At 38.0% G+C, this 21,035-nt stretch overlaps 1 protein-coding gene and 1 non-coding gene across 5 annotated transcripts in view; both read right to left on the bottom strand.

Moving 5' to 3' along the window:
* Positions 1-21,035, bottom strand: part of LNPK (lunapark, ER junction formation factor) — a 95,058-nt gene that overhangs the window by 46,942 nt on the left and 27,081 nt on the right. For all 4 annotated transcript variants that reach the window (XM_061135499.1, XM_061135502.1, XM_061135503.1 and 1 more), the window contains 2 exons: positions 3,421-3,504; positions 3,290-3,341 (listed from right to left, as the gene is read on the bottom strand). In XM_061135499.1, the coding sequence (XP_060991482.1) occupies positions 3,290-3,341; positions 3,421-3,504 (136 nt within the window). The remainder of the gene's footprint in view (positions 1-3,289; positions 3,342-3,420; positions 3,505-21,035) is intronic.
* TRNAG-UCC (transfer RNA glycine (anticodon UCC)) lies at positions 1,873-1,945 on the bottom strand. Its single transcript has one exon. It is a non-coding gene; the product is annotated as a tRNA-Gly (tRNA).

Here is a 21,035-nt window from a genome sequence, read left to right as displayed (position 1 = left end):
TCCAAGGAGAGCATTTTTTAATGCATATAAATGATGAATCACTATGTTGTACACCTGAAACCAATACTGTATGTCAACTATACTTCAAGAATTTTTTAAAAAATAAATACAAGAGATAAAAACGGGGGTAGGAGGCTGGCAGTCGGGTTAGTATTATGTCAGTAAATACTATATTCCTTTTAGTGCTAAAACCTAAACAAATTAATAAAAACTATTCACAAATTTCATAATAAATCTTAGTATAATATACATTGTGTTCAGTTCAGTTCAGTCACTCAGTCGTGTCCGACTCTTTGCGACCCCATGAATCGCAGCACGCCAGGCCTCCCTATCCATCACCAACTCCCGGAGTTTACTCAAACTCATGCCCATCAAGTCAGTGATGCTATCCAGCCATCTCATCCTCTGTCGTCCCCTTCTCCTCCTGTCCCCAATCCCTCCCATCACTTCAATTATGTTCAACTCTTTTCGACCCTATGGACTATAGCCCACCAGGCTTCTCTATCCATGGGATTCTCCAGGCAAGAATACTGTAGTGAGTTGCCACGCACTCCTCCAGGGGATCCTCCCAACCCAAGGATTGAACCCACATCTCTTACATCTTCTGCAAGGGCATGCAGGTTCTTTACCACTAGCGCCTCCTGGGAAGTCCATAATATATATCATTTACATCTAAATAATAAAAAATGAGAGAAAGCTATCTATTGTACATGAATCTAAGTTCCGGTTTACTAAACATTAAAGAAAGCTAGTAAAATAAGGACACTCCAATTAGATTCAGTTTGGAGAGCAGATTTGTTCAAGGGCCATATAATGTACATACAAACACCCTTTAGTAGTTTTTCCCCTTTCCTATTATATAAGCTCAGAAATAGGTGAAAGAAACAAAAGCAAAAAAAAGGAGGAGGGAGAGAAAAGAGTAATGGGGAGGGAGGGAGTAATGGGGAGGAAGGGAGGAAGGGACTAACAATGGTTTAAAGCAAAGAAATAAAGACAATTTTAAACACACAGAAACACAGAACTTAAACATAAATAAAATGTATGACTAAGTCACCTATCAAAATAATAGTAACAAGATCAAATTAACAAGAAAACTGTAATTCTCAATAAGGAGAATAAAGTTGAGATATAGTTTAGAATTTTTTTCAAATAGAGGAAAAAATTCCAAATAGTAATTAATATCTACAGATCTGGAAAAGTTAGGAATACTAGAATAGTGTACTCCAGAAAAAATATTTCAAAAAATAGATTATAAGCTTCTTAAGGTCAAAAGCTATACTATATTCATCTCTTTATTCCCCCTGGTGTCTACACATAAGAGTAATTTAATACATTTTTTAAGTGAATAATTCATTTGTATTATAGCTAAATGTTGATTCTCCCTAAAAGAATATCCAAAAGTAGTGCCTCAGGAATCCAAATCAGAGAGACCAGAGATGGTTTTTCTATAGTTACAATATGACATCAGAAGAAAAAAAGTTGGAGTTTCAAAAGTTTCTAAGGAAAGATAAGTTCAGATTCCTAAATGAATTAATGCTGCCTAATTATTAATAAATGCTTAAGAAAGTCATACATCTGTTCTTTTATAATGAGAGAAAATAGATTTTTTTAAAGTAACAGCACCAGCTTTCTGCAAAATAACACATTTTAAAAATATATTCACGAAGGTTATTTAAAAAGTACTTTTGTAAAGTTAGTACCAGTTATATAAGTAAAAAGTATAGAAACCTGGCCTGCAGGCCACAATATTTCTTATAATTACTAGTAAGAAGTATAAATTGTAGAAAAATTTAAACTGATTATGAAAGTAGGTGTTACACTGCAAATAATTTTCTTTTCTTCGGCCATGCCATGCAACTTGCTGGATCTTAGTTCCCCAGCCAGGGATTGAACCCGAATCCCCTGCAGTGGAAGTACAGAGTCCTAACCACTGGACCACCAGGGAATTCCCTAAAACTAATTTATTTTAATCATCTTTAAACTTTAACATAACTTTTGATAAACTTCTATATTCATTGAAAGAGCAGGCTAATATTTCTATTAACCAGAATTCTACTTATAAAAGATGGCAGAGATGAGATTCTATCCACATATCTCCACCAATTAGAATACCTAAAACTATTACGGCTTATTAATACCCCTGGTCACCGGGGAAACTAATAAAAGTACTGACTTCTCAAAGTTCTAAATATCACCCTAACTTTATAAACCAGCTCCAATTCTGATGATTTATAAGAGTAAAAATTAAATACAGTATATTCTGTATTGCAACAAAAGCCTTACAAACTACAGGCATACCTCATTTTACGGTGCTTCACTTTATTGTGTTTTATGTATACTGAATTCTTTTTTTCTTTTTTTACAAAATAAACCATACAAATTGAAGGTTTATGGCAACTCTGCATTATCAGATGATGATTAGCATTTTTTAGCAACAAAGTATTTTTTAATTAAGGGATATACATTTTTTTCTTGACATAATGCTGTTGCACACTTAATAGACTACAGTATGGTGTAAAGATAACTTTAATATATACCAGGAAACCAAAAAATTCATGTGACTCACTTTATTACGATATTTACTTTTGGGGATGGTCTGGAACCAAACCTGCAATATCTCTGAGGTATGCCTATGTATTATTATATTCTAGAGACAAGAACAAAAAGGGAAGCCAAAGCAAACTCAAAAATATCTTTTCACACACTAGTCATGGGAATTCTCTATATAATCACTTAAATTAATAACTTTTAAATTACAAAATATTTAATGATATAATAGTAATGGTTTCACTAGTAATCTGGCAATACAACCTCAAAAAGCAAGAGTTAATGCTTTTATATAGCAGTAATTCAATATTCTTCTCATTTCTAAATTATTTTCCTCTTCCTAACTAAAAGTGTTATTTTAGAAGAAACTCAAATTTGACAGAAATCTTCATTTAATTTCCTCAAAAATAAATCATAAAGATGTAGGAATTTTCATAATAGCAGATATTCCAGGAGGCTCTTATTTAAAGGGGGGGCAGGGGAATTACAAAATACTGGTGAAATCACTTAAATTTCAAAAGACTGTAACCAATTATATATTTAATCTCAATAGATAACATCTTTAATGAAAATGAAATAAACTTACTGCCAGCTACTTTAAGTCATATCCCAAATAACCAATACAAATTAATATAAAAGCATTTTACATTAAGTTTTTCACACCTCTATCACACTTTTGAACTCACTTGGGTAAACAGGGATCTTTCCAACAGCAGCAGCAGTTTCTACAAAGTTTATTTACCTTGTCCAGGTCTGGGAGTTGCAGTTGCTCCAGCAGATGGTGGCTCAAACTCCTATCAAATACAGAAATGTTATTACAGTGTCCTACTACAATGGGCAATTTATAATGAAATGGTGATATCACAGCCTTACCTTTGCTTTCTTTGAATCTGGATCAAACCTTTCAAGAATTACTTTAGCTGTTTTATAAGTTTCTTTCTCCATGACTTCTTCAAGCTGCAAACAAGAATTTCCACAAATTGTCACATTTTAAAACACTCATACACTACATATTTTTATAAATCCTATTCAAAAAGTATTCAAGTACAAGGCTTAAAATAAATAGCACATAATACATCCAGATAGCATGAAAGACTTCCTACATTCAAATAATAAAATTCAGAATTTAAAATGGCTTCTAACCTGTAATATGCTACTTGTAGTTAACAGCTTTACTACAAGGAAATACCAAATATTGCTAATTGTTTATGTATAATGAGGAGAATAATTACATGCACCAACTTCAATAATGGAATGTGCAAAAATCTATCAGCCATCATTATTGGAAGTTATTAGACATGACAAGCAAATGACAGGCAATTCCTCAGATTTATTTCCTCATAGCACTTAATGCTATTAATTTAAAGAAGGTCGTTAGCCAAGAGCTTTACAAAATAAAATCTCTGTGCCAATTAACTGCTGTCAGCATCGATTTTAGATTATTTATTAGCAGAAGCAATTAGCTTGCTGCAAAATGCAGTGAAAACTCAGTAACTGGGAGAACAGCCATGCTCTCTCAAGGAATTTGCTCAAATGACTTTACAAGGTGAAGCTCTCCCTTTTTTACTTAGATTCAAACAACTTTAGAGGGAAAAAAACAGAACACAGTAAGAATTTAAGTAAAAATCTTACTGAGTTCTATGCTCACACTAGTGACTATAATTAAAGCACTTCATTATTATAGCATTTTATTTACAATGCACTCAAGTCGCTTTATGGCTTAATATGTGGGTTTAATTTCAAAAGCAATCACTAGTAAAGCATCATCTTAGCAGTTAAAGCCCAATATCAGAAAAAGTTTTACTTTAATGCAAGACAGTCATAATTATGACAGATAGCTAATATACAGAATGAAAATGCTTTTGCAAAATCTGGAAGAGGAACTTCCTTTTCAGTGACCACTGACAGCCACTTAGATTCATTAAATGTCATGTTTATTACAAAGGCCATTTATTTTAAAACGCAAAGCAGAGCACATTTACCAAGTTAAACTATAATTAAAATACGCTGCCACAATAGTAGTTAATAGATTTCTCATTAAAAACTCAATATAATATTTAAGAAGTTAAAGTGCTTAGATGAATGATTTATTAATCTTGGTTTAGTGAAACTAAAACATTTTTCTAATTATTTCAAAATCTTCATAAAGTCTTAAAACAAGCACATCTAAATTTCTGATGTAAAGAAAATGTTTGTAACATTATTTCTTTAGGGTTGGGGAAAAACTGGGAATGGGGACAGAAGGCAAGATATGATCTATCCCCAAATGAACATAATCTACATGAAATAGCAGAGAACTGAATCCCTGACCTCTACAAATTAATTTTTGATAGTCCAGACCAGTTATAACAACAGAATTATATGTAATAATGAAAGTGGTTTATATGTACATAATACAATAGCTACAATACAATATGTGATAAATGATCACTTAAAATATTGCTTGTACAACTAAGGAACCCAACTGTAGCTTGTATTCTACTTTGTACTCAATCACTCAGTCATGTCCAACTCTTTGGGACCCCATGTACTGCAGCCCGCCAGGCTCCTCTGTCCATGGAATTCTCCAGGCAAGAGTACTGGAACGGGTTGCCATTTCCTCCTCCAGGGGATCTTCTTCCTCACCAGGGATAGAACCCACATCTCCAGCATCTTCTGCACTGGCAGGTGGCTTCTTTACCACTAGGACCACCTAGGAAGCCTCTTTATCCTACTTCAAATAACATAAATTTTAAAAGCTACATGGGTCTAGTGGCTGATTTGGACAGCACAATTCTAGAGTAAGACTATGTTGCTGCTGCTAAGTCACTTCAGTCGTGTCCGACTCTGTGTGATCCCATAGACAGCAGCCCACCAGGCTCCCCCGTCCCTGGGATTCTCCAGGCAAGAACACTGGAGTGGGTTGCCATTTCCTTCTCCAATGTGTGAAAGTGAAAAGTGAAAGTGAAGTCGCGGAGGGAGGAGCCAAGATGGCGGAGGAGTAGGACGGGGAGACCACTTTCTCTCCTACAAATTCATCAAAAGAATAACTGAACGCAGAGCAAACTTCGCAAAACAACTTCTGATCGCTAGCTGAGGTCATCAGGCGCCCAGAAAAGCAGCCCATTGTCTTCAAAAGGAGGTAGGACAAAATATAAAAGATAAAAAGTGAGACAAAAGAGCTAAGGACGGAGATCCGTCCCGGGAGCTCTTAGGCGGCATTGCTTGGGGTAGGGTCCGGGCCTGAGTGCCCTGAGGACAATCGGAGGGAGCTTCTGTGAGTTGCCAACATGAACTGTGGGAGACCAGAGGAGAGAGAGTAAATTAACCAGCCCGAACACACTGCCGGCCGTTCGCAGAACAAAGAGACCGAGAGGGTCCAGAGAGGAGCTCGCAAGCTGCGGACCGGCCCAGCCCCGCCGGAGGCAGGAGGCAGGGGGGAGGGGAAGGTCGCGGCGAGACACAGGGCGCAGGCACCCGACCGGCGCGGGCGGGGACTGGGGCTGGGGACGCGGAGGGCAGAAGGCGCGCGCACCCGACTGGCGCCAGCGGAAACTGAGACTGGGTCCGCGGAGGGGAGGGGGCGCGCCACACCTGGGGAGAGTGCGCCCACCGAGCCCCTGGCTGCCTGGACCGCTCTGACGGGGAAGGCACTGAGAGCGGGCGCAGCTTTTCCTTCCGTGCTTATGTGGAACACCCGAGGGCTGGAACCTCGCGCAGCGCGGGGCGCACTCCATATAGAACAGCCGGGAGCCTGAGCAGCGCAGAAGGAAAGAGCAGCGTCAGCCCCTCCTGGCAGCCCCAGCCCATCCCCGCGGCGCAAGCCCATCCCCGCGGAGCGACGGAACTAGCTACCTGAATAAGAGTCCACCTCCGCCCGCCTGTGTCAGGGCGGAAATGAGGCTCTGAAGAGACCGGCAAACAGAAGCCAAATAAACAAAGGGAACCGCTTCAGAAGGGACTGGTGCAACAGATTAAAATCCCTCTAGGAAACATTGTCTACACCGGAGGAGCCTGTAGATATCGAGAAGCGTAAGCTGGAACGAGGAGCTATCTGAAACTGAGCCGAACCCACACTGACCGCAACAGCTCCAGAGAAACTCCTAGATATAATTTTACTTTTTTCTCTTTTTTTTATTTTTTTAATTTTTTTTTCCTTTTTTTCTTTTTTATTTTTTCTCTTTTATTTTCCTTTAAAATCCCCTATTACTCCCCCATTACTCCTTAACTTTCATTTCCATAGACTTTTATGATTTTTTAATTAGGGGGAAAAAAAAATTTTTTTTTTCTTTTCTTTTTTTTTTTTCCCTTTTTTTTCTTTTTTTTTCTTTTTCTTTCTTTTTTTTCTTTCCTTTTTCTCTTCTATTTTCTATTTTTCTTTTTCTCTTATTTCTTTTAAAGTCCTCTAGTACTCCTCTACTACTCCTTAATTTTCATTTTCAATACACTATAACCTTACAAAAAAAAAAAAAAAGAAGAGAAGCCCTATTTTTAAACCGAAGATTATTCTCTCCCAATCTTGACTCTCTGTTTTCTACCTCAGAACACCTCTATTTCCTCCTTTCCCCTTCTCTTCCCAATCCAATTCTGTGAATCTTTGTAGGTGACTGGGCTACGGAGAACACTCTGGGAACAGACAGCTGCGTAGATCTGTCTCTCTCCTCTTGAGTCCCCCTTTTTCTCCTCCTGTTCATCTCTATCTCCCTCCTCCCTCTCCTCTTCTTCATGTGACTCTGTGAACCTCTCTGGGTGTCCCTAACGGGGGAGAATCTTTTAGCCATTAACCTAGAAGTTTTCTTATCAGGGCTGCATAGTTGGAGAAGTCCTGAGACTACAGGAAGAATAAAACTGAAATCCAGAGGCAGGAGACTTAAGCCCAAAACCTGAGAACACCAGAAAACTCCTGACTACAAGGAACTTTAAGTAATAAGTGACTGTCCAAAAGCCTCCATACCTACACTGAAACCAACCACCACACAAGAGCCAATAAGTTTTAGAGCAAGACATACCACGCAAATTCTCCAGCAACGCAGGAACATAGCCCTGAACATCAACATACAGGCTGCCCAAGGTCACACCTAACACATAGACCCATCTCAAAACTCATTACTGGGCACTCCATTGCTCTCCAAAGAGTAGAAATCAAGTTCCATGCACCAGAACACTGACGCAAGCTTCCCTAACCAGGAAACCTTGACAAGCCAATCGTCTAACCCTACCCACTGGGTTAATCCTCCACAACAAAAAGGAACCACAGACCTCCAGAATACAGAAAGCCCACTCCAGATACAGCAATCTAAACAAGATGAAAAGGCAAAGAAATACCCAACAGGTAAAGGAACATGAAAAATGCCCACCAAGTCAAACAAAAGAGGAGGAGATAGGGAATCTACCTGAAAAAGAATTTAGAATAATGATAATAAAAATGATCCAAAATCTTGAGAACAAAATGGAGTTACAGATAAATAGCCTGGAAACAAAGATTGAAAAGATTCAAGAACTGTTTAATAAAGACCTAGAAGAAATAAAAAAGAGTCAATTACAAATGAATAATGCAATGAATGAGATCAAAAACACTTTGGAGGGAACCAAGAGTAGAATAACGGAGGCAGAAGATAGGATAAGTGAGGTAGAAGATAAAATGGTGGAAATAAATGAAGCAGAGAGGAAAAAAGAAAAAAGGATCAAAAGAAATGAGGACAACCTCAGGGACCTCTGGGACACTGTGAAACGCCCCAACATTCGAATCATAGGAGTTCCAGAAGAAGAAGACAAAAAGAAAGGCCATGAGAAAATACTCGAGGAGATAATAGCTGAAAACTTCCCTAAAATGGGGAAGGAAATAGCCACCCAAGTCCAAGAAACCCAGAGAGTCCCAAACAGGATAAACCCAAGGCGAAACACCCCAAGACACATATTAATCAAATTAACAAAGATCAAACACAAAGAACAAATATTAAAAGCAGCAAGGGAAAAACAACAAATAACACACAAAGGGATTCCCATAAGGATAACAGCTGATCTATCAATAGAAACCCTCCAGGCCAGAAGGGAATGGCAGGACGTACTGAAAGTAATGAAAGAGAATAACCTACAACCTAGATTACTGTATCCAGCAAGGATCTCATTCAGATATGAAGGAGAATTTAAAAGCTTTACAGATAAGCAAAAGCTGAGAGAATTCAGCACCACCAAACCAGCTCTTCAACAAATGCTAAAGGATCTTCTCTAGACAGGAAATGCAGAAAGGTTGTATAAATGTGAACCCAAAACAACAAAGTAAATGGCAACGGGACCACACCTATCAATAATTACCCTAAATGTAAATGGGTTGAATGCCCCAACCAAAAGACAAAGATTGGCTGAATGGATACAAAAACAAGACCCCTATATATGCTGTCTACAAGAGACCCACCTCAAAACAAGAGACACATACAGACTAAAAGTGAAGGGCTGGAAAAAAGTATTTCATGCAAACGGAGACCAAAAGAAAGCAGGAGTCGCAATACTCATATCAGATAAAATAGACTTTCAAATAAAGGAAGTGAAAAGAGACAAAGAAGGACACTACATAATGATCAAAGGATCAATCAAAAAAGAAGATATAACAATTATAAATATATATGCACCCAACATAGGAGCACCGCAATATGTACGGCAAACGCTAACAAGTATGAAAGAGGAAATTAATAGTAACACAATAATAGTGGGAGACTTTAATACCCCACTCACAACTATGGATAGATCAACTAAACAGAAAATTAACAAGGAAACACAAACCTTAAATGACACAATGGACCAGCTAGACCTAATTGATATCTATAGGACATTTCACCCCAAAACAATCAACTTCACCTTTTTCTCAAGTGCACACGGAACATTCTCCAGAATAGATCACATCCTGGGCCATAAATCTGGTCTTGGAAAATTCAAAAAAATTGAAATCATTCCAGTCATCTTTTCTGACCACAGTGCAGTAAGATTAGATCTCAATTACAGGGAAAAAATTGTTAAAACTTCAAACATATGGAGGCTAAATAACACGCTTCTGAATAACCAACAAATCATAGAAGAAATCAAAAAAGAAATCAAAATATGTATAGAAATGAATGAAAATGAAAACACAACAACCCAAAACCTATGGGACACTGTAAAAGCAGTGCTAAGGGGAAGGTTCATAGCATTACAGGCTTACATCAAGAAACAGGAAAAAAACCAATTAAATAACCTAACTCTACACCTAAAGCAATTAGAGAAGGAAGAAATGAAGAACCCCAGAGTTAGCAGAAGGAAAGAAATCTTAAAAATCAGGGCAGAAATAAATGCAAAAGAAACTAAAGAGACCATAGCAAAAATCAACAAAGCTAAAAGCTGGTTTTTTGAAAAAATAAACAAAATTGACAAACCATTAGCAAGACTCATTAAGAAACAAAGAGAGAAAAACCAAATTAACAAAATTAGAAATGAAAATGGAGAGATCACAACAGACAACACTGAAATACAAAGGATCATAAGAGACTACTACCAGCAGCTCTATGCCAATAAAATGGACAACTTGGATGAAATGGACAAATTCTTAGAAAAGTATAACTTTCCAAAACTGAACCAGGAAGAAATAGAAGATCTTAACAGACCCATCACAAGCAAGGAAATCGAAACTGTCATCAAAAATCTTCCAGCAAACAAAAGCCCAGGACCAGATGGCTTCACAGCTGAATTCTACCAAAAATTTAGAGAAGAGCTAACACCTATCTTACTCAAACTCTTCCAGAAAATTGCAGAAGAAGGTAAGCTTCCAAACTCATTCTATGAGGCCACCATCACCCTAATTCCAAAACCAGACAAAGATGCCACAAAAAAAGAAAACTACAGGCCAATATCACTGATGAACATAGATGCAAAAATCCTTAACAAAATTCTAGCAAACAGAATCCAACAACATATTAAAAAAATCATACACCATGACCAAGTGGGCTTTATCCCAGGAATGCAAGGATTCTTTAATATCCGTAAATCAATCAATGTAATACACCACATTAACAAATTGAAAGATAAAAACCATATGATTATCTCAATAGATGCAGAGAAAGCCTTTGACAAAATTCAACACTCATTTATGATTAAAACTCTCCAAAAAGCAGGAATAGAAGGAACATACCTCAACATAATAAAAGCTATATATGACAAACCCACAGCAAGCATCACCCTCAATGGTGAAAAATTGAAGGCATTTCCCCTGAAATCAGGAACAAGACAAGGGTGCCCACTCTCACCACTACTATTCAACATAGTGTTGGAAGTGCTGGCCACAGCAATCAGAGCAGAAAAAGAAGTAAAAGGAATCCAGATAGGAAAAGAAGAAGTAAAACTCTCACTGTTTGCAGATGACATGATCCTCTACATAGAAAACCCTAAAGACTCTACCAGAAAATTACTAGAGCTAATCAATGAATATAGTAAAGTTGCAGGATATAAAATTAACACACAGAAATCCCTTGCATTCCTATATACTAACAATGAAAAAACAGACAGAGAAATTAAGGAAACAATACCATTCACCATTGCAACAAAAAGAATAAAATACTTAGGAGTATATCTACCTAAAGAAACAAAGGACCTATACATAGAAAACTATAAAACACTGATGAAAGAAATCAAAGAGGACACAAACAGATGGAGAAACATACCGTGTTCATGGATTGGAAGAATTAATATTGTCAAAATGGCTATTCTACCCAAAGCAGTCTATAGATTCAATGCAATCCCTATCAAGCTACCAACGGTATTTTTCACAGAACTAGAACAAATAATTTCACAATTTGTATGGAAATACAAAAAACCTCGAATAGCCAAAGTAATCTTGAGAAAGAAGAATGGAACTGGAGGAATCAACCTGCCTGACTTCAGACTCTACTACAAAGCCACAGTCATCAAGACAGTATGGTACTGGCACAAAGACAGAAATATAGATCAATGGAACAGAATAGAAAGCCCAGAGATAAATCCACGAACCTATGGACACCTTATTTTTGACAAAGGAGGCAAGGATATACAATGGAAAAAAGACAACCTCTTTAACAAGTGGTGCTGGGAAAACTGGTCAACCACTTGTAAAAGAATGAAACTAGAACACTTTCTAACACCATACACAAAAATAAACTCAAAATGGATTAAAGATCTAAATGTAAGACCAGAAACTATAAAACTCCTAGAGGAGAACATAGGCAAAACACTCTCCGACATAAATCAAAGCAAGATCCTCTATGACCCACCTCCCAGAATATTGGAAATAAAAGCAAAACTAAACAAATGGGACCTAATGAAACTTAAAAGCTTTTGCACTACAAAGGAAACTATAAGTAAGGTGAAAAGACAGCCCTCAGATTGGGAGAAAATAATAGCAAATGAAGAAACAGACAAAGGATTAATCTCAAAAATATACAAGCAACTCCTGCAGCTCAATTCCAGAAAAATAAATGACCCAATCAAAAAATGGGCCAAAGAACTAAACAGACATTTCTCCAAAGAAGACATACAGATGGCTAACAAACACATGAAAAGATGCTCAACATCACTCATTATCAGAGAAATGCAAATCAAAATCACAATGAGGTACCATTACACGCCAGTCAGGATGGCTGCTATCCAAAAGTCTACAAGCAATAAATGCTGGAGAGGGTGTGGAGAAAAGGGAACCCTCTTACACTGTTGGTGGGAATGCAAACTAGTACAGCCGCTATGGAAAACAGTGTGGAGATTTCTTAAAAAACTGGAAATAGAACTGCTATATGACCCAGCAATCCCACTTCTGGGCATACACACTGAGGAAACCAGATCTGAAAGAGACACGTGCACCCCAATGTTCATCGCAGCACTGTTTATAATAGCCAGGACATGGAAGCAACCTAGATGCCCATCAGCAGATGAATGGATAAGGAAGCTGTGGTACATATACACCATGGAATATTACTCAGCCATTAAAAAGAATTCATTTGAACCAGTCCTAATGAGATGGATGAAGCTGGAGCCCATTATACAGAGTGAAGTAAGCCAGAAAGATAAAGAACATTACAGCATACTGACACATGTATATGGAATTTAGAAAGGTGATAACGATAACCCTATATGCAGAACAGAAAAAGAGACACAGAAACACAGAACAGACTTTTGAACTTTGTGGGAGAATGTGAGGGTGGGATATTTGAAAAGAACAGCATGTATACTATCTATGGTGAAACAGATCACCAGCCCAGGTGGGATGCACGAGACAAGTGCTCGGGCCTGGTGCACTGGGAAGACCCAGAGGAATCGGGTGGAGAGGGAGGTGGGAGGGGGGATCGGGATTGGGAATACATGTAAATCCATGGCTGATTCATATCAATGTATGACAAAACCCACTGGGAAAAAAAAATAATAATAATAAAAAGAAAAAAAGAAAAAAAAAAAAAAAAACAAAGGGAGATGATATCCAACGGACTGTTTTCTGTGAAATGAGTTACCCTAATGATATTTTGATGACTACAATTTGTTAATACTTTCTGATAACTGAGTTTATCAATGAAAGCAAAATATATCAGATTAGTGAAAAAAATAAAATTGAATTTTTTAAAGCAAAAAAAAAAAAGAAAGTGAAGTCGCTCAGTCGTGTCCGACTCTTAGTGACCCCATGGACCGCAGCCTACCAGGCTCCTCCATCCATGGGATTTTCCAGGCAAGGGTACTGGAGTGGGGTGCCATTGCCTTCTCCGAGAGTAAGACTATAGCTAGGTTTAAAAACATTAGCTATAACTGTGATCTATAAAACAATACACAAAACTAAAAACTAAAATGCCACTTTAACAAACGACTGTCACTCCTAGTACATCATTCAGCAAATATTCATGTTTATGTCTATGTACATGTAAAGTACCTTAAAATCATTTTAAAAAGCAAAAAATACAAATCCATTCTCTTTTGCACTTCAGTTCAGTTCAGTCGCTCAGTCGTGTCCGACTCTTTTCGACCTCATGAACCGCAGCACGTCGGGCCTCCCTGTCCATCATCAACTCCCGGAGTCCACCCAAACCCACGTCCATTGAGTTGGTGATGCCATTCAACCATCTTATCCTCTGTCGCCCCTTCTTCTCCTGCCCTCGATCTTTCCCAGCATCATCAGGGTCTTTTCAAATGAGTCAGCTCTTTGCATCAAAAATCTTTTTTCAGGTAATAGCTTAATTCACACATTTATTCCTACCACATTTTAAGCGAATAATCTCTTTCATATAGAGAGACATCTGATCAGTGGGAAGAATACAAACTTGAAACCACAGCATCAGAAAAGATCTAGGTTCAAAGTACATCTCCATTCTTAATTAGCTGTAGAAAGACTTTAAACAAATCTGTTAGCCTCAGTTTCTCCTTTTGTAGAGCTGAAAAAATACTACTACTTTCTCATAATACTGTTGTGCAATTTAAATAATATAGGAGAGTCTACAATAGTACCTAACACAAAACACACGATCTTCAGAGATTACCTTCAATTTTTCATAGTGGAACTGAAACAAGTTTTCAAACACATTTTCAACTACCCAACATATTAATACCAGGACTCAGGAATGAGAAATTGAATTCTCAGAATACCCGAAATTATAAATTACTCTGTATTCTTCAAAATATTTTACATACTTTAGATAATAATGAATGATGTAACAAAGAATGGATTGCTTTTCTGTGATATGATTATATTGAAAGTTCCAGAGTTTTTTATTTAATATAGAGAGGGAACCACTGGTTCAGTTCAGTTCAGTCGCTCAGTCGTATCCCCCCACTGACTGCAGCACGCCAGGCCTCCCTGTCCATCACCAACTCCCGGAGTTTATTCAAACTCATGTCCATTGAGTCGGTGATGCCATCCAACCATCTCATCCTCTGTTGTTCCCTTCTCCTCCTGCCTTCAATCTTTCCCAGCATCAGGTCTTTTCCAATGAGTCAGCTCTTCACATTAGGTGACCAAAGTATTGGAGTTTCAGCTTCAACATCAGTCTTCCAATGAATATTCAGGTCTGATCGCCTTTAGGATGGACTGGTTGGATCTCCCTGCTGTCCAAGGGACTCTCAAAAGTCTTCTCCAACACCACAGTTCAAAAGCATCAAGTCTTTGGTGCACAGCTTTCTTCACAGTCCAACTCTCACATTCATACATGATCACTGGAAAAACCACAGCTTTGACTAGATGGACCTTTGTTGACAAAGTAATGTTTCTGCTTTTTAATATGCTGTCTAGGTTGGTCATAGCTTTTCTTCCAAGGAGCAAGTGTCTTTTAACTTTATGGCTGCAGTCACCATCTGCAGTGATTTTGGAGCCCCAAAAAATAGTCTGTCACTGTTTCCCCATCCCTGATACCCTGTGGTACAGAATCCACCTACCAATGCAGGAGATACGGGTTTGATCCCTGGTGCGGGAAGCTTCCATGTGCCACGGGGTAGCTAAGCCCGTGCTCCGTAAGAACGGAACCTGGGCTGTAGAGCCAGGAGCTGCAACTACGGAGCCCGTGCACCACAAACACTAAAGGCCGAGCCTGTGCTCCTCAACAAGAGAAGCCTCAGCAATGAGAAGCCTTCGTACTGCAAGCAGAGAGCAGCCTCCACTTACTGCAACTAGAAAAAAGCCTGGGCAGCAACAAAGATCCGGCACAGTCAAAAATTTAAATACATAATATAAAAAAGAGAAAAATAAACACATGATTGCTTATTATGAATCAACATTATTTTGGCAAGCTTATATACTTTGAGAACATATAAAAATTATTTCTACCTGATATAGAATTTCATCAGAGAACACTAAAAGAAGGGAACACTAACACAAAATAAATGTCAATTCTTTTTAATTTTGAGAGACAATTCTACAATATTTAAATTATAATTCTTGAAATAAAATTTTAAAACACAGAAAGCATTAATTGCCCTATCCAATATTCTTGTTCCCTGTCTCATAATGAATATTCCACATGTAGAAAACCATCTTTTGGGGTTTCCCTGGTGGCTCAGTGGTAAAGAATCCACCTACCAATGCAGGAGACACAGATTCTATCCCTGAGTCGGGAAGATCCCACAGGCCTCAGAGCAACTAAGACCATGCACTACAACTACTGAGGCTGTGTTCTAGAGCCCAGGAGCCACAACTACTGAGCCCACATGCCTTATAGCCCATGCTCCGTAACAAGAGAAGCCACTGCAATGAGAAGCCTGCACACTGCAACTGGAGAGTAGCCCCGGCTCGCCATAACTAGAGAAAAGCCCACACAGCAACAAAGACCCAACGCAGCCAAAAATATATTAAAAAATAAAATTTTTAAAAAGAGAAAAATGTCTTTTGGACTTCCCTGGTGCTCCATTCATTAAGAATCCACCTGCCAATGCAGGGGACACCAGTTTGATCCCTGGTCTGGGACATCCCACATGCTACAGAGCAACCACAACCAATGAAGCCCACAAACTGCAGTTACTGAAGACTGCATGCCCAAGAGCCCACGCGACATAACAAGAGAAGCTACTGCAACGAGAAGCCCACACACCACAGTGAAGAGCAGCCCCTGATCACTGAAACTAGAGAAAGCGCACACACAGCAAGGAAGATTCAGTGCAGCAGAAAATAAATACATAACATTTTCTTTAAAAATGTCTTTTGTTTTGCATTGACTTTGGTCAAATTATTAAGAGTGTGCCCCAAAGCATCTTCAATTCACAGCATCAGGGTACATGTTTCACCATTTAAACACATATTTTTAAACTGATAAAATAATGTCTTGCTGTTGTTGTTCAGTCGCTCAGGCATGACTGACTCTTTGCAACTCCATGGACTGCAGCATGCCAGGATTCTGTCCTTCATCATCTCCGAGTTTGCTCAAACTAATGGCCATTGAATCAGTGACACCATCCAGCTATCTCATCCTCTGTCGTCCCTTTCTCCTCCTGCCTTCAATCTTTCCCAGCATCAGGGTCCTTTCCAATGAGTTTGCTCTTCTCAGCAGATGGCCAAAGTATCGGAGCTTCAGCATCAGTCCTACCAATGAATACTCCAGGCTGATTTCCTTTAGGATTGACTGATTTGATCTCCTTGCTGTCCAAGGAACTCTAAAGAGTCTTCTCCAGCACCACAGTTCAAAAGTATCAATTATTCTGCACTTATCCTTCTTTATGGTACAACTCTCACATCCACACATGACCACTAGAAAAATCATAGCTTTGCCTATATGCACCTTTGTCAGCAAACTGATGTCTCTGCTTTTTAATACACTTCTAGGTTTGTCATAGCTTATATTTCAAGGAGCAAGCATCTTTTAATTTCATGGCTGCGGTCACCATCAGCAGTGATTTTGGAGCCCAAGAAAATAAAGTCTCTCATTGTTTCCGTTGTTTCCTGATCTACTTGCCATGAAGTGATGAGACCAGTTGCCACAATCTTCATTTTTTGAATGTTGAGTTTTAAGCCAGTTTTTTCACTCTCCTCTTTCACCTTCATCAAGAGGCTTTTCAGCTCCTCTTCACTTTCTGCCATTAGGGTGGGTGTCATCTGCCTATTTGAGGTAATTGATATTTCTTCTGGATCGTGATTCCAGGTTGAGCTTCATCCAGCCTGACATTTCACATGATGTACCCTGCCTATAAGCTGAAAAAGCACGGTGACAATATACAGCCTTGACATACTTCTTTCCCAATTTTGAACCAGAAAATATTGTCTGCTTACCCTGATTTTAGTATTGCTGTTGAAATCAATATTTTTTTAACAATTCAGATTTTAAATTATTTTTTGATTTCACATAGGCATAGTCCACAATAACACTAACTTCTCTGCATTTCTTCTGTTAAAGTATTTACAAAGATCTGTAGCCTATAGTGAATATTCAAACACTGGAAAATGCCAGAAAATATTATTGGGTAATATAAAAATGTAACATTTGAAACTTCTAGGGTGGTTAATAGCCCCACACAGAATCATATGCTAAAATTGTCAATTTAAGGACTTCTTTTGCTTCCAAAATTTATTTTATGGAATGTCACTTTGCACAGGATTCTGTACAGAGTATACTACAGTATACTGTGAGTGACATTCCATGGAATAAACTGTGGAAGCAAAAGAAGTCCTTAAAAAATAATAAATAAACTTACTAACATTAATTTGTAAGAATAACTCACTATTATAAGAGACAAGGCCCAAAACATACTTCGAACACGGCCACAAAAGCAAGACTAAGTAGATTGTGCCACTTCTCTTCTATGTGCTTCTGTCCTGTTACCTGAAATGTCCACATTAACCGACAGCTACTCTTGCCTGGAAAATCCCATTGACAGAGGAGCCTGGTGGGTTGCAGTCCATGGGGTCGCAAAGAGTCGGACACGACTGAGCGACTTCACTTTCACTTTTCACTTTCATGCATTGGTGAAGGAAATGGCAGCCCACTCCAGGGTTCTTGCCTGGAGAATCCCAGGGACGGGGGAGCCTGGTGGGCTGCCGTCTAAGGGGTCACGCAGAGTCGGACACCACTGAAGCGACTTAGCAGCAAGCATGTCAGCAGTTTTTAGCTCCTGCTTTCAATTGGCAGTAGATTCTTTTGAACCAGTAACATTTGTAGTAATTGTTAAGTTTTAATTCTCAGAGAGTTATAATACTTCTTCCCATGTTCCCAATTTTTCAAACGATTCTCCTCAGGACTTGGAAAAATATAAATTGCCTGAGAAATGGCAGGAAGGACTTACCACACAGAAATACCTGTACTACTCAGAAAAAAGCACAGAATTTTCATGAAGCCACTTAAAGAGGTCATTTTGACTCGTGTTTTGATGGATTTTGACTTTGAACTGTTTTAATGGAATGCTCATGGATAGAGACGGATTATCTGTTGAACAGTGATAATTTTTAAAACTAAAAGTTTAAAAAAAAAAAAGACCACAAAATATGTGAGTGGCAAAATGTTCACATCTAGACTTGGGAGACTTTTTAGGTAACTAAAGATTAATTCCTAGTTTTATTTTAGTAAGTACTTATATTAAGTTCTTAGATTTAAAACATTTGTTTTAAAAGATTGTTCTTACTCATTTTCCTTTCTAAGTAATGTTTTAATCAATTGATAATTCATGTTTACTGTTACAAATTACACGTTCACAAATTACAAATTACATTACAGATCTATCCAGATTAAAGAGATGCATCCCTGAGGAAACCACCTTCAATAAAACATCAAGTAGTAAATACAATTTATATTAATTTTTTTAATGAAGGAGTTAAGAGTTGGGTAATTTTAAACTAATAGTTATTTGTCATGTCAGTATATTTAAAGCTTTAAATGTAGGGTAAAATATCAATGAACAATATCAGTTTTGATTACATTTTGTTTTCGCTGAAAAGCAATGTCCCTTCTTTTTCCTCTCATTACCAGTACAATCATTAGCTAACACTGTACTCCTTATAAATTCACCTTTTAACACCCATTGTTCTAAACAAAGTATAAAGTACTTCTGAAACAAAGCAGCTCTGTTGAGGGCTTGAGCATTAAAGACAAGGGACTAGTTCCTAATAGCAACAGTACTGTAACCTGCAACAATCAATTCAATGCAAATTGTGTTCCCTTAAGAGTGCAGCCAACTTATTTTTTTCTAATCATACTGCAAGAGAAATGCCATTCTGAACTATTCTTTAACACTGATGCCTCATAAACCATTTATACATACAAAACAATAGAACTTTGAACTGAATTTCCCAACTGGCAGACCTAGATGCACATTTTCTATTTTGCAATTCCATCAAGGGCTATTTAAGAAGTAAATAGCTTAGTTTGCTCTCTCATAGAATTTTCTAAGTCTGTTCTGTTCCTCTACTGAGAATTTTTCCCCAATCATATATGTTCTCTAAGATTCTGTTTTCTGGTCATGTAATTCCACTGACATTGAATCAGCTTCTCATCACTTGGAACTTTTCTTTTTTCCTTTTTTGTCTTCCTCTTTGCCTTTTCTATGTTAATCAATATTTCTCCATTTTGGTACAAGTAGGGCTTGGCTTTCATCAACACTATCAGATCTTCTTCATCACACCAGCAAACCAAACCAATCATATCACAACTTTTATATTATTGAGAATTGTTGGCATTTCCTCATTTTGAACTTCTGGCTGTTCCATAACATGTAAAAGGCCAGAAATATAATAAGATACAATGGGAATATGTTTACAACTCAATTTACGACCATCAAAAATGTCAATGCAATTTTGATAAATACCTCACAGAATACTGAGGGACATCAAACAAAAAAAGATTAAGGAATCCTTTCAAAATTAAAGCTTCTTTATTTTTCAGGGACTTAAATCCCTTGACTAGTATCTTATCAGTTCACAGAACAATTTTTAACATTAATCTTAACCTTTGTAACTTTTATTAGTTTCACCCATAATTGTTACTTATTACATTGTTGTTGTTCAGTCTCTTAAGTACTATCTGGCAATCTCTTAAGTACTATCTGACTCTTTGCCACTCCATGGACTACAGCACACCAGGCTCCTCTAGGCTCCTCTGTCATCCACTATCTCCCTGAATTTGCTAAAATTCATGTCCATTGAGTCAGTGATATCATCCAACCATCTTCTCCTCTGACACCCTCTCTCTTCTCCTTTTGTCTTCAATCTTTCCCTCAGTCAGGGTCTTCTCCAATGAGTCGGTTCTTCGTATCAGGCGGCCAAAGTATTGCAGCTTCGGCTTCAGCCTCAGTCCTTTCAATGAATATTTAGGGTTGATTTCCTTTAGAATTGACTGGTTTGGTCTCCTTGCAGTTTAAGGGACTCTCAAGAGTCTTCTTCAGCAACAGTTTGAAAGCATCAATTTTTCAGTGCTCAGCCCTCTTTTTGGTCCAACTCTCACATCAGCACGCGACTACTAGAAAAACCATAGCTTTGACTATACAGACCTTTGTCAGCAAAGTTATGTCTCTGCTCCTTAACAGGCTATCCAGGTTTGTCACAGCTTTTCTTCCAAGGAGCAAGCATTTTTTAATTTCATGGCTGAAGTCACCATCCACGGTGATTTTGGAGCTCAAGAAAATAAAATTTGTTACTGCTTCCACTTTCTCCCCTTTTATTTACCATGAAGTGATGGGACCAGATGCCATGATCTTAACTTTTCTCAACGTTGAGTTTCAAGCCACCTTTTTTACTCACCTCTTTCATCCTCATCAAGATGGTCTTTAGTTCTTCTTAAACTTCTGCCATTAGAGTGGTATCATCTGCATATCTGATGCTGCTGATATTTCTCCTGGCAATCTTGATTCCAACTTCTGATTTATCCAGCCCAGCATTTCACATGATGTACTCTGCATATAAGTTAAATAAGGAGGGTGACAATATACAGCCTGTCTTACTCCTTTCCCAATTCTGAACCAGTCAGTTCTAACTATTGCTTCTTGACCTGCATACAGGTTTCTCAGGAGGCAGGTAAGGTGGTCTGGTACTCCTATCTCTTTAAGAATTTTCCACAGTTTGTTGTGAT

The sequence above is a fragment of the Dama dama genome, chromosome 33 (assembly GCF_033118175.1).
Source record: "Dama dama isolate Ldn47 chromosome 33, ASM3311817v1, whole genome shotgun sequence".
NCBI lineage: Eukaryota > Metazoa > Chordata > Mammalia > Artiodactyla > Cervidae > Dama > Dama dama.
This window is presented reverse-complemented; position numbering and strand designations above follow the sequence as displayed.